This window comes from Schistocerca americana, chromosome 6 (genome assembly GCF_021461395.2).
Source record: "Schistocerca americana isolate TAMUIC-IGC-003095 chromosome 6, iqSchAmer2.1, whole genome shotgun sequence".
NCBI lineage: Eukaryota > Metazoa > Arthropoda > Insecta > Orthoptera > Acrididae > Schistocerca > Schistocerca americana.
Window position 1 is genome coordinate 319,811,929 of NC_060124.1, and position 20,585 is coordinate 319,832,513.

Genomic DNA, 20,585 nt, shown 5'->3' on the forward strand with positions numbered 1-20,585 from the left:
GAAAATGATACATAATGAACAAGTATAAAGTAGCAATGAGTGATGGATAAATAAAAGTGAGGCACAAGCAAAGAAAGAAAATGAAAGTAGGAGAGGAATTAGTCGTGTTGATCATTAAGAAACATCGGTGTAATAAATACTCTGATGAACTGAAGGATAGTGGGATGTAAATAGTATATGTAGACATAGTATCTGTTGAAAATATAGACATTGAAAGATAGAGAAGGACTCTAGTGAGTAAATGATATATTAAAGAATGAATTTGAGGCTTAAGATATATTTATATCTCTACCAGAAGATATTTAACTATGGTATACATAGAAATGTATGCTAGGGTAATGAACCATGAGGCCTACTCAGAAAGGATAAGGGGGACATACCTTGCATTCACTATGTATAAAGGGCAATCTTACCTATGTGGAGACAGGACAATCTGTGGCCTAAAAAATAGGAATGTTTTGTAAGGGGTGTGTCTACCAGTATGGAAAGAGAAAGTGCTCTCATCAGGTCACCCCACAAGCAAGGCATAGGTGCTTTTCCTAGGAGAAGGGGACATTATCATGAAGAAAGTCATACATTTTATAAGGACTATTCTGGGAAGTGTGAATTCTATGATCGACTAGCATTATTATGTTTCACGGAAATAAATGAGTGTCAGAAGAACACTTTCATTTCATCCAGAGTTCCTCCAAGCTACAAAAATGAAAATAGTATGTACTAGGAAAAATGGAGCACAAAAGATGGGAATAGAAAATAGATTATTCATACGTAATAAACACCTGAAGTTTACAATTGCAAAAAAGGAAGTAAAGAAAAGAAAAAGGGTCCTCACAATTCCTAAATATTAGTAAAGCTGGCTAAAACCATGAGTAAATTTCATGTCTTAGTAACAAAGTAAAATAAGACAAGAGTAGCGAAACACTAAGCAAAAGATTGATCAAGAGAGGACAGATGATTGCCATTGAAAGGAAAGATATGTATATAAACATATGTAAGAAACTGTATATAAACATATGTAAGAAATGTATACTGTTAAGATTTGAAATGTTATTATGAGTGATATTATTTGCTTAATGATTATGTATAAAATATTGCGTGTTCAATCTGAGGTGGGAGGGGTGAGGGAGGGGGGAAGGGGGAGGAGGGGGGCGGATTTGTAGTGATTTGAGAATTTCTGCATAAATTGTAGAACCACACAGCCTTCTACCATCTCAAACACACAATATTCTAGACGTGAGTGTGTAATGGCAGAATCCTACCTACTGAAGGTCACATACACTCCTGGAAATGGAAAAAAGAACACATTGACACCGACGTGTCAGACCCACCATACTTGCTCCGGACACTGCGAGAGGGCTGTACAAGCAATGATCACACGCACGGCATAGCGGACACACCAGGAACCGCGGTGTTGGCCGTCGAATGGCGCTAGCTGCGCAGCATTTGTGCACCGCCGCCGTCAGTGTCAGCCAGTTTGCCGTGGCATACGGAGCTCCATCGCAGTCTTTAACACTGGTAGCATGCCGCGACAGAGTGGACGTGAACCGTATGTGCAGTTGACGGACTTTGAGCGAGGGCGTATAGTGGGCATGCGGGAGGCCGGGTGGACGTACCGCCGAATTGCTCAAAACGTGGGGCGTGAGGTCTCCACAGTACATCGATGTTGTCGCCAGTGGTAGGCGGAAGGTGCACGTGCCCGTCGACCTGGGACCGGACCGCAGCGATGCACGGATGCACGCCAAGACCGTAGGATCCTACGCAGTGCCGTAGGGGACCGCACCGCCACTTCCCAGCAAATTAGGGACACTGTTGCTCCTGGGGTATCGGCGAGGACCATTCGCAACCGACTCCATGAAGCTGGGTTACGGTCCCGCACACCGTTAGGCCATCTTCCGCTCACGCCCCAACATCGTGCAGCCCGCCACCAGTGGTGTCGCGACAGGTGTGAATGGAGGGACGAATGGAGACGTGTTGTCTTCAGCGATGAGAGTCGCTTCTGCCTTGGTGCCAATGATGGTCGTATGCGTGTTTGGCGCCATGCCGGTGAGCGCCACAATCAGGACTGCATACGACCGAAGCACACAGGGCCAACACCCGGCATCATGGTGTGGGGAGCGATCTCCTACACTGGCCGTACACCACTGGTGATCGTCGAGGGGACACTGAATAGTGCACGGTACATCCAAACCGTCATCGAACCCATCGTTCTACCATTCCTAGACCAGGCAAGGGAACTTGCTGTTCCAACAGGACAATGCACGTCCGCATGTATCCCGTGCCACCCAACGTGCTCTAGAAGGTGTAAGTCAACTACCCTGGCCAGCAAGATCTCCGGATCTGTCCCCCATTGAGCATGTTTGGGACTGGATGAATCGTCGTCTCACGCGGTCTGCACATCCAGCACGAACGCTGGTCCAACTGAGGCGCCAGGTGGAAATGGCATGGCAAGCCGTTCCACAGGACTACATCCAGCATCTCTACGAACGTCTCCATGGGAGAATAGCAGCCTGCATTGCTGCGAAAGGTGGATGTACACTGTACTAGTGCCGACATTGTGCATGCTCTGTTGCCTGTGTCTATGTGCCTGTGGTTCTGTCAGTGTGATCATGTGATGTATCTGACCCCAGGAATGTGTCAATAAAGTTTCCCCTTCCTGGGACAATGAATTCACGGTGTTCTTATTTCAATTTCCAGGAGTGTATTTGTGTGTGCAGGTTTAAAATCAGTCACGGGAAGAAAGTAGATGCGGTAGACAAACGGCACCGACAAGTACCTGTCAGGCAATCCATAGATGTTTTAGTGCGTGTGTAAGGAGGAACCATGCAGTTTATATGCAGCTCTGTGCTTACTGGGTCATTGACTATTGTTATTAAAACAAAGACAGTTGAAAAAGAACTCTTGAAAACTCTTGATGTAACCTTGCTATAGGCAATACTTATTTTCTGATTTATGTTAAGAAAAGTTATGGTATCAAAGCCAACTTTCTTTTAACTGGAATTTAATTTGTTTCTGACATTTGACTGTATGAGGGACTTACAAGAAGTTATATATTTATGTTGAAAGTGAGAGTTTTATTGTGTATGAAAGTGAAATACATCATTAATTAATGAAAAGCAAAGTTTGTATGTCTACTTATTTCATAAGTAGAAAGAGTCTAAAAATTCCTGTACCTAGCATTTTTCAATGTAGAAGGAGTGAAGAGGGTTTCCAGCATCGGCTATCCAGTAAAGAAGAGTGGTTGCTAATTCCAAGTAAGTCACCTCATAAAGAAGTGGAAGGTGATTTGTGGGATTAAATCGAAAAAACCGAGATTCACACTCACACTTTAAGTCAGAAATGTCAGAACAGCTATAACTATGGTACTTGTGCAACACAAGAAAATGTTACAGACTAGCTAAAAATAATTGAACATACATGGGATATGGAAATCCATCTATTAGGCATCACACTACCACACAAACTATATTTAATTCATCAGTAGATTAACCTCAGATGGTAACATTAATTTTCCAAAACAGTATTTATGAACACTATGATACATATTTTATTCTCAGTTTGCTATCAGAAACCAGACTCAAAGTTTGTCTAAATACATGTCTACTTTTTGTATAGTCAGAAAGGATGCTACTCAATTTCTTATTTACAAATTTCATGATTCTCTGCATGTTGCGCCAGAGTGGCAGGAAACCAATTATCTATTTTTTTATGTAGAAGGAAATGCAACAGATTTGCACAAGAGTGTATGTTTTAATGTACTTCAGTTATATAACACCAATTTTTTAGTCTTTGATATTCCTAATTATTCGGGGAAATGTCAGAGACAAGATGCATGAATAATCAAAAACATAAATAAGCAAAAGGCCGCGGTGGCCGAGGGTTCTAGGCGCTACAGTCTGGAACAGTGCGACCGCTACGGTGGCAGGTTCAAATCCTGCCTAGGGGCGTGGATGTGTGTGATGTCCTTAGGTTAGTTGGGTTTAAGTAATTCCAAGTTCTAGGTGACTGATGACCTCAGAAGTTAAGTCCCATAGTGCTCAGAGCCATTTGAACCTTAAATAAGCAAGATATTTTCAAACATGTATTCTTTGTTCAGAAGTTTATCCAATTTCTTTGCATTCATACAGTAGGCCTGTTTATTTCTTAAAATAGTATGTTATTTTTGCCTGCTTCTGAGAGGAGATGACAGTTTTTTGCATGGCATTTTATTTTATTTTTTCAGCAATAATGTCTTTGTACTGAAACCCCCTCTGGCCCATATAATCTAGAAGAGTATCTACATACTGAAATGTGGTACAATGACTGAGAAGGTCACTGACTTCATCCCCACTTACACCTTCACTGTTCTCTTCTGTGTTTTGTTGCGAGGCACTGGTCACAGTTTCAGCATCATTCATGTACGGGAAGCTGGGTCTTCAAAACCATTCAAACCCATTGCTAGACTAATTATTTGTGCAGCTGTTACTTCTTCATCAACGAAACCTTGAAAATCACTTTCTTTTAAATGTGGAAGAATTTTCCTCCCTGGTCAAACCAGTGTACGTTGCTTGACTTCCTCCCAGGTATCAGAAATCCCATGTACAACATCTACAATTGTCAAATTCTTCCAGCATACTTCTAGCATTCTCAGTAGACTTACTCGGTAGTGCCATTTTACCAATGGAATTACATCTTGGCCCATTGGCTGTATAATGGCAGTCACATTAAGTGGTAAAAGCTCAGTTACAGTGAGATCACCATCAGATACAAGAATCCTCTCATTAGGGTATAAAGCTGTATTATCAAGCAATAGAACAGCCTTCTGTGGCAATTCTTTCTCTTCTAGAGATCACCAAATTTATGGCACAAAATATATGTGAACCAGTTCTTGAAAATTTCACTATCTGCCGTACTCATTTTTGGTTGCACAGGGAGATTCTTAGCTGCAATATCCTCCTATTATTGGTTTTTTTCTGGTCACTGGCAGGTTGACTTTTTGGTTCCCAGAAGCAGTAGTGTTGCAAAAAAATTCTAACATGTAATATTGATGACATATCCAGGAGCACTACCTTCACTCTTCAAAGCAAAGGTACTCATTGGTAGACATTTTCAATACAAATCACTTTCATCTGCATTATAAATTTGGTTTGGAATGAAATTCTCTTCTTTCACAAATGTTTGGAACTCTTCTAAGTAGGAATTAGCTGCTGTGATGTCTGAACTAAGCTACTCCCCTTGCACAGTAAGTCTGCAAATCCCCTGATGTTTGAATCAGATTAGCCACCCAGATGAGGCATTGAATTCTCCCTCTACCCCTAGAGTTTCATGAAAAAATTCAGCTTTTCCAGCCCACATTGAGCCTGAAAACAATGACACATTGTGATTGTTGTTGGCTAATTCATTGCAAAAGAACAGCATCTAATTCATCAAATATAGATATCTTCATTCTTTGTTGTGCAGATGGTCCAGAACTAGAATGACATTTCCTGACAAAATCCTATATTTTCTGCTTATTCTTTTTAAGATCCTGAACAGTTTTCATTCCAATGCCATACCCAGCACTTAGTTTTGCAACAGTTTCCTCCTTCTCAAATCTTTCAACAAATTCTAATTTTTGTTTTAGTGTCAACATATGTTTCTTTCATTTCTCCATCATCTCCTTAGCAAATTCATTTTTACTTCCTTCATTGATACTGACATAAAATTAATGTTGTTGTTGTTGTTGTTGTTGTTGTCTTCAGTCCTGAGACTGGTTTGATGCAGCTCTCCATGCTACTCTATCCTGTGCAAGCTTCTTCATCTCCCAGTACTCACTGCAACCTACATCCTTCTGAATCTGCTTAGTGTATTCATCTCTTGGTCTCCCTCTACGATTTTTACCCTTTCTCTTCTTGTCCAAACTATTTATTGTCCACGTTTCACTTCCATACATGGCTACACTCCACACAAATACTTTCAGAAACGACTTCCTGACACATAAATCTATACTCGATGTTAACAAATTTCTCTTCTTCAGAAACGCTTTCCTTGCCATTGCCAGTCTACATTTTACATCCTCTCTACTTCGATGATCATCATCAGTTATTTTGCTCCCCAAATAGCAAAACTCCTTTACTACTTTAAGTGTCTCATTTCCTAATCTAATTCCCTCAGCATCGCCTGACTTAATTAGACTACATTCCATTATCCTCGTTTTGCTTTTGTTGATGTTCATCTTATATCCTGCTCTTCCAAGTCCTTTGCTGTCTCTGATAGAATTACGATGTCATCGGCGAACCTCAATGTTTTTATTTCTTCTCCATGGACTTTAATACCTACTCCAATTTTTTCTTTTGTTTCCTTTACTGCTTGCTCAATATACAGATTGAATAACATCAGGGACAGGCTACAACCCTGTCTCACTCCCTTCCCAACCACTGCTTACCTTTCATGCCTCTTGACTCTTATAACTGCTATCTGATTTCTGTACAAATTGTAAATAGCCTTTCGCTCCCTGTATTTTACCCCTGCCACCTTTAGAATTCGAAAGAGAGTATTGCAGTCAACATTGTCAAAAGCTTTCTCTAAGTCCACAAATGTAAGAAATGTAGGTTTGCCTTTCCTTAATCTATTTTCTTAGATAAGTCATAGGGTCAGTATTGTCTCATGTGTTCCAACATTTCTGTGGAATCCAAACTGATCTTCGCTGAGGTCGGCTTCTACCAGCTTTTCCATTCGTCTGTAAAGAATTCGCGTTAGTATTTTGCAGCTGTGACTTATTAAACTGATAGTTCATTAATTTTCACATCTGTCAACACCTGCTTTCTTTGGGATTGGAATTATTATATTCTTCTTGAAGTCTGAGGGTATTTCGCCTGTTTTATACATCTTGCTCACCAGATGGTAGAGTTTCATCAGGACTGGCTCTCCCAAGACCGTCAGTAGTTCCAATGGAATGTTGTCTACTCCCGGGGCCTTGTTTTGACTCAGGTCTGTCAGTGCTCTGTCAAACTCTTCACACAGTATCATATCTCCCATTTCATCTTCATCTACATCCTCTTCCATTTCCATAATATTGTCCTCAAGTACATCGCCCTTGTATAGACCCTCTATATACTCCTTCCACCTTTCTGCTTTCCCTTCTTTGCTTAGAACTGGGTTTCCATCTGAGCTCTTGATATTCATACAAGTGGCTCTCTTTTCTCCAAAGGTCTCTTTAATTTTCCTGTAGGCAGTATACATCTTACCCCTAGTGAGATAAGCCTCTACAACCTTACGTTTGTCCTCTAGCCATCCCTGCTTAGCCAGTTTGAACTTCCTGTCGATCTCATTTTTGAGACGTTTGTATTCCCTTTTGCCTACTTCATTTACTGCATTTTTATATTTTCTCCTTTCATCAATTAAATTCAATATTTCTTCTGTTACCCAAGGATTTCTACTAGCCTTTGTCTTTTTACTTACTTGATCCTCTGCTACCTTCACTACTTCATCCCTCAGAGCTACCCATTCTTTTTCTACTGTATTTCTTTCCCCCATTCCTGGCAATTGTTCCCTTATGCTCTCCCTGAAACTCTGTACAACCTCTGGTTTAGTCAGTTTATCCAGGTCCCATCTCCTTAAATTCCCACCTTTTTGCAGTTTCTTTAGTTTTAATCCACAGTTCATAACCAATAGATTGTGGTCAGTGTCCACATCTGCCCCTGGAAATGTCTTACAATTTAAAACCTGGTTCCTAAATCTCTGTCTTACCATTATATAATCTATCTGATACCTTCTAGTATCTCCAGGGTTCTTTTATGATTCTTGAACCAAGTGTTAGCTATGATTAAGTTATGCTCTGTGCAAAATTCTATTAGACGGCTTCCTCTTTCATTTCTCTCCCTCAATCCATATTCACCCACTATGTTTCCTTCTCTCCCTTTTCCTACTCTTGAATTCCAGTCACCCATGACTGTATGTAGAAGATGCTGGTCAGTAACAATGGAAATGATGCGGTTTCAACAACAGAAATGGCACTTATTGCTACATGGGGGGATTGTTTATTTCTGTTGGTATAGAAAAATATTGCACATTTTTTCATTTTTTTATGCATGTGTCGTCCATAAATGGATAATTCATGCATGAATAATCAGCAGTACACTGCAGTATATTTGCACCATAGTTGTACATAAATATTCACCTTTTGAATAGAAGAAGAAAATGTCAAAATGTATACATGCTGTTGACAGTGATGGAGAAGCAATAGCAATCCCACATCCAGTGTGCTGAAGATGTTGACTTTCAAACCAGATCCTCAAAGAGATCTCCCATGCTACATTTCTCCATATCCCATTCTTCAACCTCGCCTAATAACTAGTTATGAAGGTTTTCTCTCTCTCTCTCTCTCTCTCTCTCTCTCTCTCTCTCTCTCTCTCTCTCCCTCCCTCCCTCCCCCCCTCCCTCCCTCCCCAACCATACACCCAGCTGATCCACTTCTTTTCCTTTTTATCCAATATCAAACCAGATTGGAGCAGCTGAACAACATTCTCCACCAGGCCTATGACTACCTTTTATTGTGCCCTAAAATGAGAAATATTATCCCTCAAATGGTTCCTACCTCTCCCAAACTGACAACCTCCACCCATCTAATATACTAAATAATGTGATCCATTCCAATTGCATATTTACTTAGCGTCCAGTAGCACAAGATCGACACACATTTTCAGGACCCAGGTGTGAGAGCTGTCGTAGGCACCCAACAACATTCCAGTCTGATCACAGGTATATCTTATCCCACATGAAGAAAAGCCATGGCCTGCCATTTACCAACTTCACTGTATGAACTGCATAGCCATTTAAGAGGGCAAGAGCACCAATTAGATGTTCACCATTATGAACTGCCACCAAAACATAATGGGAGAGAGCAAGACTGACCATTTAGTGGTACAACAAGCAGGTCAGTACAGAATCCTCAAGTTCAGTGGCTGCTTCACAGAAAATTAGTGAAGGGAACAACCAAAGAAAAACAATCTATTCAGTCAGGTGTTGGTAAACAATCACCTCACTCAGTTGTAGCTTTATGCATTCATTTTATGGATTGAATTATTCATTTATTCTTTAGAGTGAAACCTTTCTGTGGAAGCAACCAAATGAAAACAGTCAACACCATCTAGCACACTCAGTTCGAGCAGAAGCATTCAGTTGTTTTGCCATAGATAATAAATTACCGTTGACTATACACTGTTGTCGCCTATCATTAGCGTTACTGATGCTCCAGTATTTGCTTTTCATTGAGGGTCAGTAAGTAACTTTTGGTTCAGTTTTATTAATAGTGAATGCTGTGTCTGGATCAGAATGCTGAAATGCTCAGTGATGTTGGAATGGAAGAAATTGTAAGACTGCATAAATTCAATGCAATATATGATATATGCAAGAATGATCCATATTTGGAACTGTATTAATTAAAGAAATTCAAAGAAAAGTAGCAAATAAAGATGAATATTTCTTGTGGAAAAAACTTCCAACAAGGAATGGTATGTGCTTTAAAAGCAAGTCATCAAACAATAAAAAACTGTATCTTTTATGCTTTCTATTTATGTCATCTCAGCATTTACCAAAATTGATTAATCAGTCAGATATGTAAACCAGTGAGAAGAAAGAGAGAGATAGAGCCTCAATTAATTTAAACTAAATGGTAATTTTTCATATATTTAAAGACATGTCTATGGTATATCACCAGTTATTGTCCGCCCCGGTAGCTGAGTGGTCAGCGTGGCAGACTGTCAATTCTAAGGGCCCGGGTTCGATTCCCGGCTGGGTCGGAAATTTTCTCCGCTTAGGGACTGGGTGTTGTGTTGTCCTAATCATCATCATTTCATCACCATCGACACGCAGGTTGCCGAAGTGGCGTCAAATCGAAAGACCTGCACCAGGCGAACGGTCTACCCGACGGGAGGCCCTAGCCACACGACATTTCCATTTTTACCAGTTATTAATCTTTGACACCAATGGATAATTCGTATTTAATGCCAGAAGTATGAAAAATTTGTTTTTAAGTAAAGTGGCACTCCATCTTCAGGCCACAAGTGGCCCATCGGGACCATCCAACTGCTGAATCATCCTCAGTTGAGGATGCGGATAAGGATGGGCATGTGGTCAGCACACTTCTCTCTCGGTTGTTATGATGGTTTGCTTTGACCGGAGCCGCTACTATACGGGCTTGAGTAGCTCCTCAATTGGCATCATGAGGCTGAGTGCACCCCAAAAAATGGCAAAATCACATGGTGGCTGGATGGTCACCCATCCAAATGCCAGCCAGGTCCGACAGCACTTAACTTCGGTGATCTCATGGGAACCGGTGTATCCACTGCAGTAAGGCCATTGCAGTATTTAACTAAAAAAAATTATTTTTAGAAATTTTCTTTTATCCACACCTCATTTAAGTAAGATACTATGTTATTTGTCTCTGAAAGAATTTGATAACTTTAGTCATCGTTCCCGTATAACTGAAAAGGTTGAAAAAGTATGTGAGGTAATTCCCTCAAACCCACAGTGTTTGTGAAGATTAGTTGTATTCAGTCATTTGATTCTAATGAAAAAACCTACTAAACAACACCAAAAAAAAAAAAAAAAAAAAAAAGACTGGCCAATAGGTTACTAACAAATTGGGTTTACTGTTTGCACAACATGGTTGCCCAGCACTACAACCCGTGCCATTTGGATCCTCTGAACACCATATTTCTTGAACTGTGTAAGTGGGAAATGTTTCTCCAAGGCATGCTTTAGTTCCACTCTTCCTGTGGGCTCATTTCTCATTTTACACTTGTCCCAATCAAACTCCCCCCTCTCTCATCCCCCAACACATTCATTACCTTCATTTCATTGTTGTCCCGTCATGTTAGACTTACTCATAGGTGTACAAGTTTATAATCTTCCCCCATACTTAGAGGCCTCCTTATAACTCTTTTCTATCCTGCACCTACCACCAAAAAATTTACCCACTTTTCTAGCATATGCAACACACCTGCACCACTGCCTGTACTAGTGCAAGATATTTTTGGTATTGCATTCTTACCCTAGCCCTTTGTTGCTCTGTCCTCCTTATTTCTTTGATCATCCCTTCATCTTGGTAGTGTTGTTCATCTTGTCTATTCCACTTGATTCAGCCTACAGTCTTCTCAGACCCCAGCAAAAGGACAAATGGATGCTTGTACACACAAGAAGAATTCCAGTTTTGAAACTTCCTGGCAGTTTAAACTGTGGCCTGGTTCATGAGTTGAAACTGGAACCTTTGCTTTCACAGGCAACTGCTCTACCAACTTAGCTATCAGAGGACAATTCACAATCTTCTCCAATAGCCTTACTTCTGTCAGTGCTTCTATCTTCCAAATTCATAGAAGTTCTCCTGGATACCTTGTGTGACTGTTATTCCTGGAAGAAAGAGCTCTGCAGAGAAATGGATTACCCAGAGCCTAGGGGAATGTTTCCAGAATGAATTTTCACTCAACTACTGAAAGTGCACTAAACTTCTTGGAAATTAAAAACTAGGTTCCCATTGGGACTTAACACTGGATTCACCTTTGTGGGCAATTACTGTACCAACAGTGGTTCAGCTTTCAAGTCCCATCCTGAACCCAGTTTCACTCTGCTTCAATGTTCAAATTGGTTCACACTTCACTGTAGAGTGAAAATTCATTCTGAAATAACATTTCTTAGGAGAAATACTATGTTCCAGATTTTTTTAATGTACCTGCTACCATTTAATTCCTAGTTAAGGGCTAGGATCTACTTTACTTCATTTTGATTTATTTTCTGCTGCTTAGGAACTTAAAAGCTGTATTATTAACTGCTATTGTTCCAAGTATTTATTGAATAGGGAGCTATGTCTTCTCATGTGTCCTCGTATCAGGAACAGGTAGCCTGATTTTATATCAGGTTCTCCTGAGCACCAATCCAGAATTTTATCACTTTGCAACATTGCTCTTAACTTTTTACAGTAATATTTGAACCTCTTCTCAAAAGCCAAAGTGCATATACATCATATTTAAATGCCCAAAATGCTTATTTCACTATCAAGCTTCTCATCCCTTATGCATCAATGTCCTTATTCTGTCAGTGGCTATTCAGTGGCTATTCCTGAGCAATATTAAATAACTTACAACCATTAATTTCTTCTATAAATTCTACTTAACTAATGAACTGTAACCTTCCAGATGTTTATTGGCAATTTGGTGCTTGATATTGAAATTACTGTTGATACAGTATATGCTAAAATTATGTAACATAATGGCATTGCTAATAATATAATTTTTCCCCCCCACAAAAAATACAAGTTCTTTAAGAACAAGAATGAAATTTGTTTCATTAAAGAGTTAATTAAATATACCTCAAATACTTCCTGTTTAAATTTTCCACTATGTGACTCTTTAATGGTCAGAGAGTTAAAGAAGGCTAAATTTTTTGCCTTTAATTTATAGACCTAAAGAGACATTTTACTATTTTGACTTTCATTTCACTGTTCATCTTTGCCTGTCTTTCAGCAGATGAACTACTTTTATTGTATCTGTTAATTTATCCACAATGTTTTAAGTATTGTGGATATTTAAATATGAAATAGCATTTAAAGCAATGAAGCTTTGTTTCTTTCCACTCAGCTTCACATTAGTAGCAACAATTAATTTGTAAAGTGATCAGTTTCAGAACATTACAATTCACCACAACACAACACTTACTCCAACATTTACTAGTACATCTAAAATCTTGATTGTATCCATGGCAACCCATCGGGTTAACTCATGTTTTGTACTGGTGCTAAGGCAGTGGCTACCACAACATTCTGAAGGTGCAGACACAAGCTGTCATGATTCAGGTAATCTGCAAGAGTGCCAGCAGTGAGGGCTCAGCTACTAGGTTGCGACACAACCACACATAAAAAGACAGCTCCACCACAGGGCCTGCACATGCCACTGATGGTCATTGCCAGCTGCAGACACCGAGCAACAAACCATGGAGTGGAGATAATTCACTCTCATTTTGCTATAGTATTTGTTTATAGTAACTTGAACTCCAATATCAGGATGAATTGTGTTTGTACCTTGGAGTTGGCCTGGCTTTTTACTCTGGACTTGTATGGTCTATCAGAACTGTATTCACACTAAAATGTTTAGTGTTTTGTGCATGTTCTTATTTGCTTCTCAAAGTAAAACATATAGTGCAATCAGGGCAGCTGAACTTTTAATGCATGTTTCTTACTGATCTGATGCTGACATTCAGTGCATCCTTGGATGTGATGCTTCCAAGTTTGCTCCAGCAGAAGTTGGAAAGCCATTGGCATCTGGAATTACAATAGCAGGAGCACACAGCCATGTTGGACAGAGCAGTGACTAGATTATTGGCAAAACCACAGCAACTGCTGGGCCTTCTATCTCCCTTCTCTGCCTGTTGAGTCTGCAGAGGACTGGGGCCATGCAAAAGCACTCATGGCAACACTCCACCAACTTCCAGGTAATGTAAGATGCTACCATTAAGGCTCTTTTTCACTTTAGGATCTAACCCTGCATGTATAACCTATATTAAATTTGGTTCCTCTCATCTGACAAAATGTGTAGCTTGTTGTCATCTTATTATCGCCAGTGTATGCATGTTATTTCCTTCAGGGTGGAGTATTATCAGGGCAGGAAACAACTTCATCATTCATGTCATACTTGGCCTACAGAATTGTAGGGTCTTAGTCAGAAATGCTGCTTTGTTACATCTCAACATCTGGAGACTTACACTGATACTATGGTTCAGAATGCTATCATTATGTTTTAAGTTTCTTGTCCAGCAGGTCAGTTTGATTTCTGGGTGTATGTGGCCACTGCTGCCTTAGATGACAGCAAGCACTCAAGTCAGCCACATCCTCATAGGCAGAAGCTGTGGCAGTGCAACACACACAGGAACCACAAGCCGCACCAACACATCCATAGTATCTGTTTCCCACAAGCTCTTTCCCTGTGTCCTGCTTATTTTGTTTACCATGGTCGGCCTTACTGCCACCAGATTTGTTCCTCCTGATATCACTTTTAGAAGAAAGGACACATTTTGACAGTATGTCATGCACTGCCCACTTGTGCCACTCTCTTGGGCTCCAAACTGATAGACATTAATGTTACAGTTTCTAACAAGTTGTTCATCAATCACTGTATCAATAGGAATTCACTTCAGCTGCAGGTAGATATGGGTGTCACAGCATCTCTTAGTAATTCTCACACATATCTGTGCCACAGTGCATTGTCTTTGTCTCCTATTACAAGTCATAATATAAAAACAAAAACAATCACTTATTGACAAAATTATTTACTTAGATAGATAAAACATCTACTCACCAAGTGGAGGCATAACTCATACTTAAAATATGGCTATAATTGGCACGTTTTCAAAGCCAATGGCTCCTCCTTCAAGCAATAAGAGGGAAGGGGAAGGAAGAGAGGTGTAGTAAAAGGACTGGAGAGGTCTAGGAAAAGGTGCAGATTTTGCGAAAGTCACCCAGAACCGTGGGTCAGGGGATACTTACTGTATGGGATGAGAAGGAAAGGCTCTCCTTCTCTCTTTTACGTGTATGTTCTCCTGCCGCTTGGTGAGTAGATTTTTTTATTATCTAATTAAATATAGTCATAATATAAGCTACAAAAGACAAAAAATCCTGATTCTTAGACAATCTATGGAAGACATGGCATACAAGTCAGTAGTCCATCCATTTATCTATGTTGTGGTGGGCAGTAATTTTATAGAAAACTTGTTTGGCTTGAATGTTTCTATGATGTTTGTGTTCATAGTTGCCAATCAAGTTAACCCAGTTAATGACCAAATGCAGCCGAGTTTAGCAAGGCTAAGGATTTTACTGCTCATGTCACCCTTAAATCTTTGGCACAGCCTGGGTTTTCTTGGGCCGGACTAGTGCCACTGGCACTCCAAAATCAAGCAAAGGAGGAACTCAACATGTTGAGAGCTTTGGATGTGATTGATCCTGTTTTGTCCAGCCAGTGGACTACTTTCCTGGCAAACTTCATCTATGTGGCAATTTTAAAGTGACATTTAATGCACAGGCTGTGATCAACATGTAACCCATCCCACCTCCAGTGAACTGGTGATAAGACTGGCAGGGAGATAATATTTTTTGCACATGGATTTATCAGAGACATTATCTGGAGCTCCAACTTGATGTAGAATATCAGGAGTTACTTGTTGTCAACAGCCTGTATGGTCTCTACAGTTATAAATGGTTAGTTTTTGGGGTAACAAGAGCTCCAGCTATTTTTCAATGTTTTTAGAGGCAGCTCACACAACATACTCCCTGTTGTATCAACTATATTGGCAGTACTGTGGTCGCTGAGAGTCATCTGTGGATCCTTTGGCTTCTGTTTCAAACTCTGCAGCATGCAGGTCTCAAGGCAATCTGGATAATTTTCAATGTTTCCAATCTTCTGCTGAATATCTCAGACATGTCATCTCCATGTGGGGGATACAGACAATGAACAGCTGCATCACTGCCACTTATTCTCTACATTGAGCCACTAACACGAAGAAGCTCCATGCTTTTCTGGGTATAGTTGCATATTATCATAAATTCATCCCACAAGCAGCTACAACTGTGCATCCTTTCAATCAGTTACTGAAGAAGAGCGCACTATTCATTTTGCAGCTGCTTGTGACCCGGCATTCATGACTTTGAAGGATCGTCTTTATTTGGCCCCTTGTTTCACCATGTTTCAGCCAGCTGACCAGTATCTTTGGCTACTGATGTGTCTCACTTTTGGCTGTAGACTGCACTGGCCCATTGCAATCATGGCAGTTCGGAGCAGTTTATAACATACACCTCCAAGATGCTCAATATGGTGCAACAAAATTATTTCCAAATTGAGAAAGAGGACCTTACTATTATTTATGCAACCAAGAAGTTTCATGAGTTTTTATATGGTATGAAATTTCATCTTGTCATGCTCACAAGCTATTAATCTCTCTCTTCAGCCCTACTGCACATCTTCTGGATAAGACATCCCACAGACTACAACAGGGTCAGTTCATCAGCCATTACCATTATGAGATTCACTTGATCCCATCGCTCCAATGTGGACAAACTCTATTGTCTGCCTATTGGTCCCTAACATGGCCTCTGCCAGGAGGAAATACTCCACTTTTGTTTTGATAAAGATACTCAGAAGACTGTGGATGGCTTTCCTATTTCAACATTTCATATTGCTCTTGCTATCAGCAAAGATCCTGTTGTCTGACAGGTGCAGCAACATGTACAGTGAGAACAGTCTGACTGACTTGCACCCCAGATGTCAGAAAACATCTATAATTATTTTGTGTTGCACCACAGACCAACTATCATCACTGGCAGACCTTGTTGACAGTGGAACACTTCCTGCCTGGGTGGTCATTCTCCCTTCTCTCTGATGGGATGTCCTTTGGTTCTTGCACTGGGTGCATCAGTGATGAAGATACTTCCTTGCTTCTACATCTACTGACCGGGTGCCAGCCAGAAAACTGAGCACTTAATTGCTGTGTGTGCAGAGAATGCCAGGCTGTCTCGGTGCCAATGTTATTACCAAGTCAGCACCCACCCAGCTATGTGGCTGCTTCCATGGATACTTTGTGAGTCCCTTCTTAAGTGAAGTTTGGTTCCTCATCATTGATGCTTACACCACTTCCCATACACTGTAGTTGGTGCTCTATGAAGACAGACTCTACTGTGCATGCCATCACCTAGATCTTCTCCCCTTGAAGACCTTCCCCACACCCTGGTGATGGATAAGGGGACATAGTTCACCTCCCATATCTTTCACGACTTTTGTTTGTGTCATGGCATACACGACATCAGAGAAACCCTGTTACACCCATGGTCCAATGTGGAGGTAGAATGCCTTGTACAGACCTTCAGGCAGGATGCTGATGAAGAAGTACATCAGGGATGCCCCAAGAGAAGTGGTGCTTTCTCAATTTCTAAGTTCTTAAAGATCCACTCCTTTTGGGGTTAAGAGCCCAGCAGAGTTGGTGCACAGGTGCCAGACATGCAGAGTGCTACACCTCCTGCTGCTGGCTCTTCACCCACTTCATGCACCTCAGTCACTGCAATACACACCTGTTACCAACATCTGGACATATATAAGGGGCGTTCAAAAAGAAATAAGTCGGAGGCATAATTATAGAAACCAGTACCTGTATGTTAGAAGTATTGACCCTGGCTGTTGAGACACTTGTCCCACTGTGACACAAGGTGGTGAACGGATGTCTCATAAAATTCCCGGGGCTGCGATGTTAGCCAGTTCCTCAAGTACAGCTGGATCTCGTCATTCGAGGTGAATTGTTTGACCTTCAGAGCTTTTTTAAGGGAACCAAAAATGGCATCATCACAGGGAGAGAGGTCTAGACTGTTTGGAGGGTGGCTGTGGACCTCCCATTTGAATTTCTGCAGGAATGCCATGGCTGTATTGCCCATATGGGGTTTTGGGCTGTCATAAAGCAGAATGACCCCACAAGTGAGATTGCCTGGTCGTTTTGATTGGATCACTTGGTGAAGGATGGTCAAGGTTTGCAAGTAATATTGGGCAATCACTGTTGCAGAAAGTGAATTAAAAGGGAGCCATTTTTGGTCCCCTTAAAAAGGCTCTGAGGGGCCAATTCACCTTGGACGACGACATTCAGCTGTGCATGTGGTACTGGTTAACATTGCAGCCCCGGGAATCTTATGAGAATGCCATTCACCACCTTGTGTCATAGTGGCACAGTGGGACAAGTGTCTCAACAGCCAGGGTCAATACTCCAAACATACAGATACTGGTTTCTGTAATTATGCCTCCAGTTCATTTCTTTTTGAATGACCCTTATATGTTTGCTCTCTGCATTCGTTTGATTCTGGTGGTATCCACAGCCAGCACAGTTTTGGTGAGTCTTCACTGTGCAGATCAGTGACAATCTGGTGGCCCACCACTGCAACAAATTATGTCTGTGGGTGGGGAACTAGCCTCCACTGTCCCTGCATACCCCTCCCATGCTTGCCTACATTTTGAAACCAAGTTTTCCATCCTTGCCGCCAATTCTCCAGGTGCATCTTCTTTCCCTAATCCAGCATCCTGCACTAAGCTTGTCCTTGCCTGTTGGCCTTCTCATCTGTTGTCTTTTCAGCCTCTTCCTCCTCCCCACCTCCCCCGCCCCTTCCCATAGGACCATCAGGAGCTAGCGGTAGATAAGATCCATAAGTGGGCAGAGCTGAGAGATGAACTGCAAGAATTGCCCCTACAAGGTCATGTTCCAACACCTGAGGAGCCAGATGTCCACATGACACCCATTTCAGTGTCAGCATCCTAGGTGGCTGGTATCACACTGTACGGCAGTTGGCTGCAGTGTACTCATCATTACCAAGAATGCTACCAGCCCTGTGTTCCAATGGCAGCAGACAGGGAGCTGCTGCCCATACCATGGGTGGCAGTCTCCAATGCTCAGGAGGCCATGTATGTTGCTTTCTTACATATCACACAGTAGCCTTCCGTGTGGCAGAGGGGTTCTGGGGTTGCACCAACCCACGGTGCCCACCCTCCTCCCCAAAGGGAGAGGACTGTTGTAACCCATCATGTTAGCAGTTGTTTTGTACCAGCAACACTGACATGGCTGGCACAAAATTTCACAAGGTACAGACACAAGCCATCATGATTCAACTCCCTTGCCCCAGTGCCAGTAGGCACAGGGCCGGCCACCACATGGTGGCCACATGGCACACATCAGAAGACAGCCACCAGCAGCCAGGGTCACCTCAAGATACTGAGTAACAAACTAGCTTCTCATAACCCCACACTCGAGTGGACTCTCAGATTTTGCTGTTTTACTTGCCCATAGTAACTTCACTCTCATGATGAATTGCATTTTTATGTTGGACTCAACCTGGCTTTGTAATCTGAGTGTGTATGGGCTATCGGAACTGTGTTTATATAAAATAATTTAGAACTTCATGCATGATTTATTTGTATCTGGAATTACAACAGCATAAGCAGAACTTCAGTTTGAATACTGTGATAGTGTGTCTTGGCTAAGCTACCAAAGAAAATAAAGGCCACATATATTTGTATTTTGAGTAGACATAAACAGATTACAAAATATACTTTGAAACCTGTATGTACTGTGAGATACTGAGAGAACTGTATATGCACCAACCAGTCTTTTTCAATATTTAAGGTAAGCAGGCACATTCCAGTGGTGAAATTCCACATTTTTATGGATCCATCACGAGCTCCTGTTAGCAAAAGTTGCCAATCAGGACTGTATGTGGCTGCAGTTATTTGTACAGTATGAATCTCTCCAAATTTTAGATAATGGTGGGCATTTTGTATTAACAGGAGTCTCTTTCCAATCCATGGGTCCCAAACCATAATACTCGAATCTTGACCAACTGTAATCAGCTGAAATAGTATGAAATAAATTTTGTAATTCAGCATAATTTTTTCCTTTTTGTTCAAGATTTCACTAATATAAAAACATCCAATTAGTTATTACAAGACATTTGAAAAAGTACAAGCATTTAGTGTATAAAAGAAACCCAAAACAATACATAGTTGAAATAAAAAGGAGGTAACAGTGTGACAAAGCTTTCAGATTTGTGTTATTTTAAGAAGATGTGCAAATGAGCAGTTGTCTTAGACAGGAAAGGTATGGTGAATTTTAAAGGGGATACAAGTACATAGAGATGAAGGATAGAGAGAGAAAAGGTCAGCTGTGGTTGGTGATAGGAATACAGGAATACCCAGAGAGAGCTCATCCAAATGCAGACAAAAGTACTTGTTTGATCAATGAAGTTATGGAACAGCAATATCTCAGACCAATGATCACACATCATCACGGGAAGCAGCTATGACTATATGTTGTCTCACATTTCTCATTATTTTAAGTATACCAGTACTTTTTTCCATTTCTTTCTCCCCTTCTGCCCAACATCAAAAGCTGGACTGAAATGACATACAAAATTGTTGCAGTGAGAATAATTGTGTAAACAGAAAAAGGAAATCAATTCTGTTTCTCTTTGTGGTAGAGGGACTGTGTTGAAAGGAAATTAGTCACAGAATAAACCTGTATTGCTAATTCAAGAACTACAAAATGATACCTACATTCAATTATAATCTAATGCACAGTTCAGAAATAAAGTATTACGTAAGTCTTGTAACAAAGAACTTTGTACTGCTTGTAACATTCCTACAGAATCAACTAAGCATGCAAGAACTGGACTTTGGCATTTGTTACACCATAAGCCAGGATAACAAATTGTGTAATACACCATAAGCAAACTGCATTAAAATTACTTGGGTCAGTGGATGACATTCAGCATTAATTTCAGGAAGCTGGGCTACAGCACTCACTGACATGTGGTGGCTTTATGGTGAGTGTTTACTCAATTGGATAGTGTCCCTGATGGTAAAGTCAACTAATAATACATAATATTCTATAACAAGTTGTATTTTCACAATGTAATGATATTCCACTATGAGCAAACAGCCACAAGGCATTGATTTTGAGCACAAATATAATCTGCAGCCAACTGGCAGACATGGTGAGTCTGTGGAAGTTTAGTACCATACTGGATGTCTTCCCAAGGACTTGGAAACTTTCCAGGTCTGAATTAC

General features: G+C 40.9%; 1 protein-coding gene across 1 annotated transcript in view; it reads right to left on the bottom strand.

Annotated features, from left to right (window-relative positions):
• Nucleotides 1-20,585, bottom strand: part of LOC124620111 (WD repeat-containing protein on Y chromosome) — a 480,275-nt gene that overhangs the window by 271,313 nt on the left and 188,377 nt on the right. The window contains exon 9 of the mRNA XM_047146781.1: nt 19,126-19,370. Within this exon, the coding sequence (XP_047002737.1) occupies nt 19,126-19,370 (245 nt within the window). The remainder of the gene's footprint in view (nt 1-19,125; nt 19,371-20,585) is intronic.